Below are 16,644 nucleotides of genomic sequence, written 5' to 3' on the forward strand. Positions count from 1 at the left end.
AGGTGCTCTACAGCTAAACAACACCTGACACCTGATGACCCAAGTTCCCGCTTGACTGACTGCAGAGTTTGTTAAAGAGGAAGTGGAAGCGAGGGGGGGGGGGGTGAAGGGCGGTTTTGGTTAAAAGGTGAAGACTAATAGTGCGTTCCGTTCACCTCGGAACTCGGGAGCCGGAGCTGGGAATGCCGTCACACCTGAGATGAAGGCGTGCCGTTTCCAAGTCCGATTTTTAATTGTGGGGCTAGCTCTAGCTAGGTTAGCCATTGCTAGCGATACCAGTTGATAACAACGCACTACGCTGTTTTTTGCTGCATACAAACACTATAGCAACATGTCCACAGATAGAAGTTGAACAGGACAGCGTACGATTGTTTTAGCGTTAGTCTCGCATTGCCAGACCTTCCTCCACAGCGCTGCGGAGTAGGGTCACAAAATATATCTGTTCACGGATAGGTTTATCCATTACAGTTTCATCCACGTTACGTTTAGTAACGTTTGTTCGTGTCATTCTGATAAAAATAGCTGCAGTTTCCCCCACATAATTACGTTTTCTTGATTCGATTTGTATTGGTAGCTTGGCATAGTCGTTTTTAGACATTTTAATATTACATATTGTACCTTTAAATATAGGCTTTTTAATTTTGCACACATCCTATGGAGTGCCTTGGACTGTTTTTGAAAGAGACATGCGTTTTTTCCAGTTTCAACCCTCACGCTACCTCAGCAGAGCCACTAACATCATTAAACACTCTACCCACCCTGGCCGTCACCTCTTTGAACTGTTGCCCGTTGTAGGTTCGCCAAAACACGCTCCTCGCGATTCAGGGACAGTTTTTCATCCTCTTATGCTGCTATGCACCTGCACTTTACGTAATAACGTGCAATGCAAGTAAATTATCTTACTAAATAATTTCACTAGTTTACTATTTATCCTGTTAACATCTTCACATTCTCTGCTCTATGTTCTTAGTCTAATGTGTGTGTTTTTAATGCTTGCACCGTAGAGTAGCACTTTTAATTTCATTGTATGCACTTACAATGACAATAAAGTCAATTCTGATTCTGAGAGGAAGAAAGGTGTAAAAGGAGAATGGCGATGGAGGAGAGAAAGGGAAAAATCTATGGATTTATGTTTCCTGTAATGCGAGTTGTCGGGGCTGCAAACTCAAACACGTTGTCGTGCCCGAGGCTGCGCCTGTCTCTGACTCAGGATGGCGGCTTCCTGCTGTGCTCCACAGGCTGTTGAAATGTGACAGGATGTGCCGCATGATTGCATCAGTGCCAATATTTGGGAAGAAGCAACCTTCTTCCAATGTAAAAAGATGTAATCTGCTGCAGCTCATCACTCTGTTGCTTCATGTGGCTGCAACTGCTGCTTTAAGTCTTTTGGGGCAAGCTCAAGTTGAGTCTAATGTCTTCGTAAGCATCAGGTTTACGTATCTGAACCCAAGTCATTCCAATGTCAAAAGAAATGTATGTTCAAGCCATAGAAATAAAATGGATAGAAAGGCCATCAAACTGTTTCCTGTGGTCATTTGATTGGTACACAACAAAATGGCGATTGTTGTTAGTTGTAACAGTGGGGCCGTAAACTGTGTCGCAGCTCGCTGGGAGGAGAGCTGCCCGACGCAGCTCGGGATACGTTCTTGGAGTTGCAGGGAGTGAGAAGGGACAATTAGACCCAGCGGCAGTTGGTCAGCAGACCGCTAACGTTAGACCCAGCGGCAGTGGGTCAGCGGAGTGCTAACGTTAGACCCAGCTGCAGTGGGTCAGCGGAGCGCTAACATTGGACCCAGCGGCAGTGGGTCAGCGGAGTGCTAACGTTAGAGCCAGTGGCAGTGGGTCCGCGGGACGCTAACGTTAGACCCAGCGGCAGTGGGTCAGCGGAGCGCTAACGTTGGACCCAGCGGCAGTGGGTCAGTGGAGCGCTAACGTTAGACCCAGCGGAAGTGGGTCAGCGGAGTGCTAACGTTAGAGCCAGCGGCAGTGGGTCAGCGGGCCGCTAACGTTAGACCCAGCGGCAGTGGGTCAGCGGAGTGCTAACGTTAGACCCAGCGGCAGTGGGTCAGCGGAGTGCTAACGTTAGAGCCAGCGGCAGTGGGTCAGCGGGCCGCTAACGTTAGACCCAGCGGCAGTGGGTCAGCGGAGCGCTAACGTTAGACCCAGCGGCAGTGGGTCAGCGGAGCGTTAACGTTGGACCCAGCGGCAGTGGGTCAGTGGAGCGCTAACGTTAGACCCAGCGGAAGTGGGTCAGCGGAGCGCTAACGTTAGACCCAACGGCAGTGGGTCAGCGGGCCGCTAACGTTAGCCCGCTGTTCAGCTCATTCTCTGTAACCAATGCAGCATAAAAGCACGGCGGAACCAGCAAGCCAGCCAGCCGATGTTAGTTGGCTAACGTTAGCTTGCTAACTCCACCTTAACGTTACCCCCCTCGCCACATCCTTCACAGAAAACGAACCGCAGCTCTGCACAGTAATACATTTTATCATTCTTATCAAGTTTTCTTATTTTTTTTGACAAATAAATCATCACGAGCCTCATGTCATGAGTGATGATGCTGCTGTGGTCAAGAATAAATACTCAAAACCTCAGCTTTTAAGCCTGAAACATAGACGAGAAGTGCAACGTTGTGAATTAGGGTGATTATATGAGCGTTGAAGGGCGGGGCAGCCCTACAGAGTGTGTGTGTGTGTTTTGCTCGTGTGTGTAAAACCGTGTGAGCGCATTAGCTGAACATGTTTCAAGACGCCAAGGCGTGAGAGGAATGAAGAGAATTTCCTATGAGGTCATTAAGTGGCTGACATGAACACATACAAACACACAAACAAAGAACACAACAGATTTGCTACAGACACGCACACTTACAGACTTAAATAAAGAGGGTCAGATAACACACACACAGACACACAGGTTTGTGGCACTATCTTTGTGGGGACCCGCCATTGACATAATGCATTCCCTAGCCCCTTACCCTAACCTTAACCATCACAACTAAATGCCTAACCTTAACCCTTACCCTCACCCTAACCATAACCTAATTCTATCCCTAATCCTACAACCAAGTCTTAACCCTCAAACAGCCCTTTACCCTTGTGGGGTCCAGCATTTTGGCCCCACAAAGCTGTCGGGACTCCACAAGTATACTGGACTCCCAGTTTTTGGACCCCACGGATATAGTTAAACAAGCCCACACACACACACACACACACACACACACACTGTTGGGTGATAACCTTGTATGTCCAAAACAGGAAATGAAAAAAGGCTCATTTTAAAACAATTGATTGAGCTTCTCTTACCCAGACAAAGTCAAATGAAATCGCCTCGTCACTGTTTAAATAGTTGTAAAAGCCACAGACAGATGTAAAGGGTGACCAATAGCATAGATTAAGGAAAAAAAACAAAAAAAACATGGATATGGAGATACAAGGTTTCTGCCTAGAAGCGACAATATCTATTCTGTACGGATAGATATTTTCTGTACGGATAGATATTTTATTTTATTTTATTTTAAGCATGAAATCATGGAGAAAATTGCAGCGAAGAAACTACTGAAAAATCAGGTGGAAAGCCTTCCCAGAAAAGTGGAGGTTGTTGTAGCAGCACATTATTTCCCATGGTTTTTAAGTGACATGTTCAACTATGACACATACATGTGGCCACGTAATGTACTAAGTTAGGGAACAACCTTAGAGCCTGGCAGTGTTGTCTAATTATGACCTTTCTAAATAAATAATCTAAAAATAAAAACAGGAAGCACAACGAAAGTAGCAAAAGAAAAACACAAACTTTGTGTGATGACACATAACTGTCTAGTACGTGTAAAGGCCTCAGTATGCATGAAAAAGTGCTCGTCGGTTGCCCAACAGGAATTAGGGAGCGTCTGACAATCATGCATATATTGCCAAACGTCAAACAAATGTTCCGCAAAAACACACACTTTTCAGCCAAGATCCAACATGGAAATTAGTTCTGCAGCCTATAACCCCAGTTGGGGTTGGTTCACCTGCACACCACAACAAGATCGCGGTTACAACTCCACGGATAAACCGCGGCTTGCATTGTAGTCGTGTTCTGGGAACGCGCCGGATCCGTGCCCGTCATCCAGTCACAGCGTGGACCACGTGCCCGGAACAAGGGGTTTAGAAAGCAAGAGTACTTACGGTACTTTCTGTCTGCAGTACACGATCAGGCCGATGGCGACGGCAAGAGCGATGAGGACGCCGATGACGATTCCAGCGATGGCTCCGTCTGAGAGACCTTCCTGATCGACCGGCAACGTTCCTTTGGCTACAAATCAACAAAAATTTGAAAGATTTATAATCTCCTGCTGAGTAAGAAAGCTCTAATGTAAATTCACTTTAAATTCAAAACCACGATCCATTGTAGTGGAATGTTCTAACATTCTGGCAAAATGTCTGTAAATCAACAAAAGCAGGGATCGTAAAATACAGGTACTGTGAATATAAACCCAGGTATTGTAAAATACTTAGTGTGCAAACGGCTGCCATGTTTAAAGCTTCTGGTGTCAGGACATGACTAAACAACTCAATCTGATTGCAGGTGAGTAACTTCTATGGAAGCGATCAGCAATGCTGATTGAGGCTGCGTTCACAACAGCACGATAGGGGCTCCTGTGATTTTTTTTTCCGCAGGGTTGTGCAGCGGTGGGGAGTGTCATATAAAGTGACTATATGTCACGTTTTAATGTTTCTGAAGCGCTGTCATTTTTCATACAATAGTCTTAAATGACCTGTAACAGCAAACGAGACTAACAGTGAGTCCAGCCAGTTGAGCTATGTAAAAGGTAGCAGAAGATTTCCTTATAGAGGCCTTATTGCATTTTAATGTTATTTTAGAAGTTATCTGTTATGGCTGATACTGGGGCAGGAAAGAAGGGAATTAAACAAAGAACAACTAAAAGATGAAAGGGAAAGTGAAAGATTAAAGAGCGATAAAGTGAGTCAACATCAGTCGGGCTTTTAACAGATGGAGACATTTACAGGATTGTAAGGACAAAAAAGATATATAACACAATAAAGGAAAAGGGAAACAGCCAAAAGCATAATATGAGCACTTTAAAGTCAATGCACTTCTGTAAATCACCGGGTTCATATCTCACCTATTCTTTGAGTCATTAGCCAACAGGACGTTGTGCTTGCTAATAACTATATGCGTCTGATGCGGGTGGCAGTGGTTACGAAATGAAGTCAGGGTTTCCAGGCGACAGACATGGATCTTACCTTTGACGTCCAGGCTGTGGGTGTACGTGGCGGTCCTGCCAGTGACGGCGTTGTTCGCCTCGCATGTGTACATTCCGATGTCCTTGACAGTAGCCATCTCGATCGTAAAACGGGCCCCTTTGACACCGGTATCTGTGCCGTTAAACTTCCAGGTAAAGTTGGCTTGGGGGATGGAGTCAGCAAAGCAGGTGAGCTCCACCTTGTTGTCCACCTCAACGGCCTTTTTACCTTTCACCTCCGCTTTTTCAGGACCGACTGGAGGCAAAACAGAGAGAAAAGAGGCTTTATTATCTGGTCTTTCATTTCACACAGTATCTTTGCCTCACATCTTACCCTCCACACGCTCTATGTGCTGTACATACAAAATGTGCAAAAGGATGTAGTCTCTATTTACGACTTTACATTTCCGGGATTCCTCTGTTGCTGCCGGAAATTCCGCCGGGAATACCTCATTTTTGGTCGGATGCCCGTCCACCTTCCCTTTTCTATGTGTTGGCGTTCTAACCTCCGGTGGATTTGTGAGGACTATGGTTAACTGCTCCTCAGATCTCTGCAGGGTGAATCCAGACAGCTAGCTAGCTAATGGCGATTTTCTTTTACCGTGGGCGTCGGAACTATTAGGCTTGTTCGAGATAGGATTTCCATATACCCACTTAAAAATGCCCAATGACATTATATTTTTGATATATTTTGAATTGTCATCTGTGTTTTTCTTCTTGGCATAGGCTAAATAAAGGTATTCCCACCGTAAATTGGTGAATAAAAGTTATGCGAATGCAGGAAATTTCTTCTTCTTTGATGCTCAAAATAACCCTGGGGAGAACACCTAGACACCCCCCCCCTCCCCCAAAGGCAGATTCTGGCACAATATAGAGGCCAATATATTTATATACAGTACAGTACACCCGCTACAATACATTAGACTACACCACTGGTCTATACAGTGTGAGCTATCGATTACGAGCAACGCTACAAACGGAGGAGGCGAACGGAATGCACCGAACAAATTCGAAATAAATGGGTTGATAGATTGGTAGATGGGTTGAAATTGATTGCCCGCGTCTTCAAGTCTCCGAGCAGAACAAACACTCACAGTTGACCACCAGCTTGTAGAAGGCTTCGGCTTTGTGGATGGGGTTTGTGAGCTGACACCGGTACTCGCCGTTGTCCTCTTGCTGCAGCGGGCTGATCGTCATGGAGCTCATGTTGGCGAAGAACGCCAGGCGGCCGCCGGCAGACAGGCGTAGGCCGTCTTTGTGCCAGGTTATGGCCGTCACGGTGCCGTTCGCCGCCTGGCAACTGAGGTTGGCGGTGCTGTTGCCGGCAATGAGGACAGAGGTCGGGCCGCTGACTGTAGCACCTGAGATGGTATCTGTAAACATTCATTGGCGAGAGAGAGAGAGAGAGAGAGAGAGAGAGAGAGAGAGAGCATGGTTTAATTTCGATGTTTACAGTTGTTCTATTCACTTTATAGTGTTAAAGGTGCAGTAGGTAAGACTTATAAAACTAACTTTCTGTCATATTTGCTGAAACTGACCCCATGTTCCAGTAGAACTACATGAAGCAGGTAACCTGGCACCACCTCCAGCCTGTAATGGGATTTGTAAATATTCCACAGCTCCCTGTTCAATGCACCAATCAGGGACAGGGGGGAGTGTCTAATGCACATGCATTCATTCTCCCTTGTGGGGGGGGGAGGGGCTTAGGAGACCGTTTTGGGCTTTAGCGGAAAGGGGCAGGGGGGAGGGACTGAGAAGTTGTCGATGTTCAATTTTTTGGGGCTAAGTCCTGGATCTTCGCAATCCTACCTACGGCCCCTTTAAAGTTTCAAAATAAAGGTGACCGTTAATTTGAAGCGGTGGCTCCGACTTGGGCTTAGCGCTACAATCGGAGAAACCATTCTCAAATCGACATGAAATCAGCATAAGACATCTTAGGACGTGGAAGAAGGGCTCATGGCCGTACAGACAATATTACAAAAGTGACTGTAAGAATAAAAGGGCTCGGTTGCTGTTTCGATCGGCCAAACGGCTTGAGTCGGCAAAATGAAATGTTCACAGAATTTCCTTTTGCGTGCAAACTCCTCCTCCTCCTCTCTGTTGTCATCCAGAAAGAAAACACAGAAACTCTTCAGGGCATAATGTAAGACCATCCTCCAACTCCAACCCAGCAGGTTTCTCTCTCACACACGCACATGTGACTTTGTCTGTGTGTGTGTGTGTGTGTTTGTGTGTGTGTGTGTTAAAACTCGACGACAGATTCAGAAACTAAAACTAGAGAAACAACAGAAACTCTGAGATGTTGAAGATGAGATAGAACTTTAGTCATCCTTAAGGAATGTTTTGCAGTAGCGAAACAATCTGCCGCGGCGGTGTTGCAGGGTGGGCGGCAGCCTGGGCTACAAAACATTCCTCCGCATAGCGGGGTTTTCATTCATTACGTTTGTCGACAGTGGATTTTGGATGCCATACATGTTTTAAACAGTGAGTGAGGTTAAATTTCAAACTCCTGTACCCTTACACAAGTAAATATGACTCATGTATCATGCGAATTGTTGATATATGAATTTATATTGAAAGTAGTCCTAAGGTCCTTTCTTTGAGACACACACAAACACACACACACACACACACACACACACACACACACACACACACACACACACACAGACAAAGTCTGCAGCCAACTGGAAAACAACATCCGCCAAAACAAGAAGAAAAAGATTCCTTGGCAGTCACTACAGACGGCACAGGGAGGCTCATGTTGAACTCTCCGCAGGATTCTCTGTGTGTTACACAACGCTTCAACACCTCACGGGTTAAACAAGTAAGCCGCGAGTCGTCTGCTGTGGATCGCTGCAGCCTGCATGTGCAGCTAGTGTGACTGATGGGAGTTCATGTTAAGAGTCTCATGCCTTTAAGGTCTGTCGCTGAGATGAGAAACAGTTTCAGTCTGCCCTTTCCGGCTGTCTGTTGGTGGAGTTCAAGTGAAATTCTGTGAAATGTTTATAATATATAGCTGTTGAAATGAAATGTCCCCATAAGACATCACATTTGTATCACTTGTATAGATTGTCATTTAAAGAGCGTACACAGTCACTGTCATTAAATTAAAGTTTTCCGGTCTTATCAGTGAATCTCTGCAGAGCTATTGCTGTTAAAGGACAATTACAATGTAATGCCTGCACCCTAAATATTAAATCTCAGACTATACTGATATTGCACTAGTCCTTCCCTCTCTTCAATTGTTATTGTATATTTCTTGTAAAATTGTAAATTCTATTGTATTGTTATACTGTATACTTAAAATTATTTATACATAGTTTTTTCTTACTGTCCTTTCTGTTTTTTATATGTTAAGTGAGTGTTGTACTTTGAGAGCAAAGAGTAACCAGAGTCAAATTCCTTGTTGGCCAATAAAGTTGATTCTGATTCTGATGTTACTTACTCCGGGGGCTTCTTCCCCCCGGAGTCCTTATGCTTTCTCGCCATGCAAATGTCCTCAGATTGCGGCGGCACCTGAATTAGTGTTTGCAGCTGCCGCTGTGGTCCTTCTAAGGGCCCCGCACTGCTGCTCCTAATAGTACTGGTCATAGATCCGTTATCTTTATTGTTACTAGAATTGCCAGTGTGCATCATGCCAACTGCTATAATCATTATGAATCATATTTCTGTATATCTGTATCAGTGTCTCTGTGTCCCAACAGGTAGCGGCAGATGTCTGAGGTTTCTGCCTGCTTAAAAGAAGTTTTGGTTACACTTTACTTTAAGGTATCTACATAGGAGTGACATGACACTGTCATGAACATGTCATAAGCATTATAAACAAGTCATAAATGTTAATGACTTCTTTTAGTAAGTGTCATTCGGTTTTTGTCATGACAAGTTGGGTTAGGGTTAGGTTAAAACGCACTGGCAGGGGTTAGGTTTGGGGTTAGAGTTAGGGGAAAATCAAGAAAACCTCATCGCCGAAGGCAGCGAGGTTTTAATAGCACAAACCACTGGCGGAGATCAGAACCCCGGGGGCCCCCCCGCCCCCCACAGGGGCCCCTCGGTACAAAAGTACCTATGGCTACATTTTCCCGTGTCTGGTTGGGTTTAGGGTTGAGAGACAGGGGTGCAGACAAGACAAAGGTTATGTTTAGGGTTAGGGGTCAAGGGTCAGGGTTAGGAGTTAGGTTTGGGGTCAGATTTAGGGTTAGGGTTCATTTGTCATGACTGTGTCACGACAGTGTCGTATCTGGTCGGCAAAACTCCGAACACATCTTCCTTTTTTTTAAGAATGACTTCAGTGCCGTTCTTTGTTCTTTTCTCAAAGAAAAGCTGAACTCTGTCTAGAGTTCTAGGCTTGCATTTGGCTGGTAAATGGTGCTAATTTTGAACCCTGATTGGGTCTCTCTGGTCATGTCGTCTCGCTCTCTGAGACAATGCTACTTATGTTACCATGGCAACTACCGGCAATGGGGCGGAGTATACACGCTGCCTCCTTCGTACCCCGTCACGCACATGCCCAGTATACCAGAATGTTGACGCGATGTGCGGTTTGGCCGTGTTAGTTTAAACAGAGATTAGTTCTTCTACTGGAGCTATACAAAAAAAAATAAAAATAAAAGTTACTCACCCATCACAGCGAAGGAAATGCCAGGAGAAGGGACGATGCGGCCGGTCTTTGCGTTGTGGGCCCTGCATCTGTATTCTCCCGTTTCACTCCCGAATCGGTGTTTTCTTATGACTTCCAGAGTCAGGAAGGGACCCGCGTTCTCCATCATGCGATGGTTACGGTACCAGGTGAAGGTGGCGGGCGGACTGGAGGTGGCTGAGCAGGACAGGGTGAAGTTGATATTGGACGAGATGAAAAGATCCGGGTTCGAAGCAGTAATGGTGACTGCTTCGGGTCCGTCTGTGGAGCAGCAATACATGAAAAAAAGGGAAAGAAAAGTTCAAGTTAAATGTAATATAGACGGTGGTCATGATTTTCATCAGTAGGCTAAATGAATCCACATGGCTGGGAGGTTTCTGGTTGCTCCATATGACGAAACTATGTGATAACACTGTTATCACATAGTAAATCTATAATAAAATCTGATGTTTTATTATAACTTAAACTAGCCAACAATATAACGGCCTACTAGTACAGTTGAAATGAGTAGGCCATTACACACACCGTTTGGATTGTTTCCAGTTTCTTAAATGGGAGGATTTGTCTGCATTGAGTACTTTTAATACCCTAAGTAGATTTTCCTGATGATACTTACATACTTGTAGCAGAGTACTTTTACTGAAATAAAGGATCTGAATAGTTCTTCCACCCCTGCTCACGATAAACAAACACATAATAAAGTGCACGCAGTTCTGCTGCTTTCAGTATCCTGCTGTAATATAAGTTGCTATATGAATAAAAAAAAAACATTCCAACATTCTTCTATTGAACACTGAATTGAATACAAAAAGTCACCAATAAAAAAGAACGGCAGTTAAATTTGTCAACTAACACAAACGATCCCTGATTGTCTTTCTTTCGATATGCCGCAGCCTTTTGCCATGTGTTTATTGCGCCAGTTGAAAATAATACAAAATAAAAACGATATATCGTGCAGCCCTATTGACTTACGCTACACCTTCTCATTGAGGATGTCCCGAACGACTCCTAAAATATTGAATTTTTGCTGTTACCGAGTGGGATCTGATACTTGACATGTACCTGAACTAAATATGGCTCTAACACATTGAAACAACAGCTGCAGCTACTGAATGTGTGAATCATATTCTCCATGAGCTTCTTTATTCAATTACTAAAGGTCCCAAAAAAAATATTACATTTAGGCGCTTGGATTTTTTATCTAAATGATAGCTTGGCTAAATATATATTTTTTTAATCCTTCTAAAGAAGTAAAAGTGTTTCAATTGCACATCTTCATGTTGCCACTGTATCCGAATAGGAGTGACTTTTCCACACACACACACACACACACACACACACACACACACACACACATACAGAGATACACACACACACACACACACACACACACACACACAGACACACACACACACACACACACACACACACACACATATACAGAGACACACACACACACACACACACACACACACACAGACAGACACACACACACATACAGAGATACACACACACATACAGAGATACACACACACACACACAGACAGACACACACACCCACACATACAGAGACAGAGACACACACACATACACACACACACACATACAGAGACAGAGACAGAGACAGACAGACAGACACACACACACACACACACACACACACACACACACACACACAGAGACACACATACAGACACACACACACACACACACACACACACACACACACACACACACACACACACACACACAGACAGACACACACACACACAGCCAAAAGCTTTTGATTAATTAATAACAGGGTTAACCACCGGTTGGTGCGGTTTCTCTGTCTTCAGGTTAGTCATGGGGAAGGAGTGGAAGTGCAGGCCACTGTGTACACAGTGTGGTTTTAGTACAAGCTGAGAGGCAGCACCCAGCAAACACACACCGTAATCTAAACCCCAGGAGTCACACGGCTACCAGCCGGCTCTAACACCCCTTTGGACCTGCGTGTTTTAGGAATCTGAGCCGGTGAAAAGTTCAAGCAGTAACGCATCCGGTAATAAATGATAATGCGATTAAGACAAAACCAGTAAAACTATTTCAAACAAATGATCTGTCGGGGTGTGAAGGAGTGACAGGGTCTGACTCATGCCTGACCTAGTCTCTTGGCCGACGGGCGTGGTGCTCACTCGATGATGAAATGCGGCGTTTCAAACAATGCAGGATTTAGACGGTAGAGTAAATAAATGAATGGGGAAACGGACAAACTTACAGTATAATATAATAAAAGGTCTAAAGTAGTCTCCATTACAGAGTTTGTCCACTACAGAGAACTGACAAGTTCATGTGAACTGTAAAATGTTAGTTAGTTTATATCTGGGTCCCAATAAAGAAATAAAAAAAGATCCATATCAAGTATCTCAGTATCAGGTATTGTTGTTAATTGTTAAATTCGCGTTTGTTAGTGTAGTAACTTTGTTACTTATTATAAAAGATAGTGGTATAGAAATAACGATTTCTTTTTACTTTACCCTCTGCCCCGACGACTAGCGTTATAAGCTAATTAGCGGTTTGCGCTAAAACTGGTCACATTCGATTAGCATGAAAACACTTGTTATTAACCCATAGGTTCATTTTGCGCCAGATTTCTCCTTTAAATAATTTACTGCTGCCCGATGTATTGGTTTTAGGTTTTGTGTATGATTTAGAAGGTCTATTTTAGCTAAAACACTGCAAATGTTATTCATTGTGTACGCTGCTGGACCTGGGGAACGAATTTCCTTCTTTTACGCTGGAACGACAATAAACTAATCTGAATCTGAATATTGGCATCAGGTTTTTTTGTATTTTTAGTACTTTTAGTTGAAGCAGTGTTCTTCAAGTCGCGGTGGCTATCACTGCTCGTGCTAACCAATTTGTGTTTTCTCCAAACACGCCGGGAGGAGTTACCAGGCCAGGGGCACATTCAATCTCAAAAGGTGTGCGCACCGTTTCCGGTTCGAACGACCTGTTTCCTCGTCACGGTGTGAAATGGTGTGCAACCATTTCACACAGGCAGTGGTTCTCAAACATTTTTCAATAATGTAACCCCTTTAAAATATTTCTATAGCCAAGTCTCCCCTGACCAGTGCAAAAATAAATTTGGTAAGAAAATAAATAAATAAAGAGGTACATTACATTGCTCCGCCTTCAGTGTCAGACTTACTTAATAATGAGACTTACTAATTTATACTTACTTACTATTTTGTAACTTAAGTACACTTAAATGCTACACTTGAAATGTTTAGAATGTATCAGAAAATTCAGTCATTATTATAGTGTTATTGTGTTATTTTATTAAATAACGTTAAAAAAGAAAAATCTCACATACCCCCTGCAGTACTCCAAAGTACCCATAGGGGTTTGTGTACCCCCATTTGAGAAACACTGCTTTAGGGTATGCTTTCTCTCGTTTGGTGGGTGTGTCAGAGCTGATACCCAATCAGCAGCGATGTGTGTCTAAACCCGTGGTAATTAAAAGGCATTGGGCTTGCGCACGCAACAGTGTGTTCAACTCAACCCTTTTTGCGTTTTGCTACGTTTTGCTATGTTTTGTCGGGTCTGAACATGGCCCAGCCGTGAAGGTGCAGCACTTACAGTAGACGGTGAGGTTGAAGGGGGCGCTCATCTGGCTCTGCAGCTGGTTAGCAGCTGTGCAGTAGATGGGACCAACCAGGTCCGTCCTGAGAACTTCTGTGATGGTCAAAGTACTGGACTGTCCCATCTGGAATTCAATCCAAAGCAGAAAGTTATACATTAATGAAAAGAAATACTTCAAAACTACCCAGCAGAGTTTTGTAAACAAGCTTACTTTTAAAACATTTTTTTTATATATATATATATATATATATATATATATTACAATCTGCATTCCCAATTAAAAAGACCAGTCTAATTCAGACCAGTGCATACGTGTAGCACATGCTCCTGTCATGTTTCATCCCTGTATCTAGTTGTTGTTTGAGTTTGTGTTACATTTTCTGTTTTGTTTTCCGCTTCCTGTTTTATCTTGTAAGTTGTCTCACTTCCTGTTGTGGTCTTGTTTTACATCCTGCTAGTATTTTTCCGCTTGTTTGATTACCTGTTCTCGCCCTAATGTGTTGCACCTGTGTCTAATTTAGTTGTGTATTTAAGTTCTGTCTTCCCTTCTCCCCAGTGCGAGATTGTCTGTTTCGTTTGTGTTGGCCTGTTGGCCTGTTGGCCTGTTGGCCTGTTGGCCTGTTGGCCTGTTGGCCTGTTGGCCTGTTGGCCTGTTGGCCTGTCGGCCGGCCTGTCGGCCTGTCGGCCTGTCGGCCTGTTGGCCTCCCTGGATTTTTGACCTTTGCCTGCTTTCTGCATTTTCGCCTTCCCTGTTGTTATTTGGACACTGCTGCTGACTTTATTTAACTGCTAAATAAACTGTTGTATTTTACACCTTGAGTCTTGCCTCGTGGGTCCATTTTCTGTGTGCTTGATAGCTCCTCTATATATTTAACATCATGCAAACTTAATTAAGTATTAATAAAATTGAGGGAAGGTCCCTTGTATATGGCCTCTTGACATCTCCTGACACATTTCATATTTTGTCATTATCTGTTTTTTATGCAGCCCTGCGCATGTGCGCAAAAAAAGAGAATATAATTAGATAAATGAATAGATTGAGTGGGCAAATGGATGAATGCTAGAGATACGGAAATGAATTGATAAAAACTCTGCATTAGGAATTATAAAATGTGACCTGGATGAAGTCATGTTAAATGCATACAGTGTACAAAAAAAATGAATAAAGAAATAACAGATAAAGGAAGGAATGAGATTTTGAGAGTTTGGATGAATGAATGGATGAATGGATGAACTACAGCTGAATGACGAAAGACCAAATGGGATTCGACCAGGGCTGTACCGAATACCACGTTTTGAGCATCGACGCTTCGGTGCTTTTCAACAGCGAATATTCAAATTCAAAATAACATTTCCAACCGTTGCTATCTTTACCTTTATTAATTTGCCTGAAAACAACACCAGGCTGCTACAGTGTAACCATACAGACCTCTACGCACATCCGACTGCTCGGTAGTGACTCGACATTTCTCCGTTGTTGGCTGAGGTGGACGACGTAGCGCTGCATGAATTAGCTAGCGGCTAGCAGACATTAAGCTAGCGAACCAAAAATCCTCGATACTGAAGATAGCGCATTTCAAGCAGCGCCAATGGTATGAAACTGTACACACTTCCTGTCTCCTAAAAGGGCGTGGCCTTTTTAGAAAGTGTAGTAAATGTTGTGTGCACGAATGAAAAGTTATATTTGTATAATGTATTAATATTTTCTTTTGCTAACGTCAGATGATTAAACAGCTAAAAGACATATTTAGCATCACGGAGATTAGTTTTGTTTGGGCGTTCACGAACGTTGGCTTCTCTTTGTTGTCGAGACAGAAACAAAGTACATTTTCTCCCGATGTGTCCGTCTGAAAAATGCCATTTCAGTGTCATAATGTTCTTGAGATATGTGGCTTGTGACAAATGGGTCCAATATTTACTTTGGTGGCTTTGGGGCGAAAGAATCAGTCCAACGAAACACCACAGTGAATATCAGCCTGCATGCATGTTTGGAAAAAAACAACAACGAACATTCAAATCCCCAAATTTAAAATCAAATTCCTTATTTACCTTATATACCTTATTACCACTTATTTCGGATCCAGCCCTAGATTTGACACATCTTCAATCTTCCCCCGGGCTGAGGGTCAGTCTATACACCAAACTAAACTAAACATTTCAGAACACGTGTAAACTGACCTGTTTCAGTGCGAAGCGATTACCGTCCACGATGGGCGTGCTGCCATTGAGCCAGGTGAACTTGAGGAAGGAGCCTTTGGCGAAGCAGTTCAGAACCACGGTGCTGTTGGACTCCAAGGCTTCGGGCATGTTAGATGTGATGGTTACACCAGACACCGGCTCTGCAGGGGAGAAACAAGGAGGTTGTTTTTCGCATGAGGAACCCAAGAATGAAATGATTCTATAGGGACAGAGACACATTGCGTCGTACTCTGATAGCCGCGCCCACCGGAGGGGAAAACAACTCTCCGCTCTCCGTGGACTTGTATTATGCAAAGGTTTCCTCCTCTTCGATTTGCTCTTGGGGGAATTGTTGGGGCTTTGTAAATTATAGAGTGTGGTCTAGACTTACTCTAGTAAATCTGTAAATCTGTAAAGTGTCTCGAGATAACTCTTGTTATGAATTGATACTATAAATAAAATGACAACTCCCCCAATAATCCAAACTGGCCAGTGCATCCACCCCCAAAAAACGTTATTATAATTTCCTTTACATAAATAACACATTTGCACCATAACTTGATGCAGAAAAGGCACAAATTGTTGCAGAAAACTTAACCATAATGCAGGACGTGAAATGTTTGATATGCTCAAAATTTCAAGTTTGCTCAAAAATGGAGATCTCAACTCCCCGCACGACCCCAAAGTTACGCCCTTGCCAACAACTCTGCCAAATATGACTCTCCAGGTATATCAGTGTACATTTTTCCCATTGACATTAAAATAATCAATAGTGTTGTTGAAGAAATCCTACTACTGTGCAATTCCATCATTGTGCAATATCTGTATACTGTGCAATGTCATTACTCTCATTGTCCAATATTTACTGTATTACTCAATGAATATGATCACCACTATTGGGCAATATTCAAATAATGTGCAACAGCCCACACTGCATATCACACTGTATATAAAACCATTA

At 43.5% G+C, this 16,644-nt stretch overlaps 1 protein-coding gene across 1 annotated transcript in view; it reads right to left on the reverse strand.

The window, feature by feature from the left end:
• LOC114568342 (carcinoembryonic antigen-related cell adhesion molecule 20) overlaps positions 1-16,644 on the reverse strand; it is a 39,106-nt gene that overhangs the window by 15,490 nt on the left and 6,972 nt on the right. Inside the window, exons 3-8 of the mRNA XM_028597913.1 lie at positions 15,684-15,844; positions 13,503-13,629; positions 9,864-10,142; positions 6,337-6,615; positions 5,244-5,498; positions 4,164-4,290 (exon numbers count right to left, since the gene is read on the reverse strand). Coding sequence (XP_028453714.1) covers positions 4,164-4,290; positions 5,244-5,498; positions 6,337-6,615; positions 9,864-10,142; positions 13,503-13,629; positions 15,684-15,844 — 1,228 coding nt within the window. The remainder of the gene's footprint in view (positions 1-4,163; positions 4,291-5,243; positions 5,499-6,336; positions 6,616-9,863; positions 10,143-13,502; positions 13,630-15,683; positions 15,845-16,644) is intronic.

Source organism: Perca flavescens, chromosome 14 (assembly GCF_004354835.1).
Source record: "Perca flavescens isolate YP-PL-M2 chromosome 14, PFLA_1.0, whole genome shotgun sequence".
Lineage (NCBI taxonomy): Eukaryota > Metazoa > Chordata > Actinopteri > Perciformes > Percidae > Perca > Perca flavescens.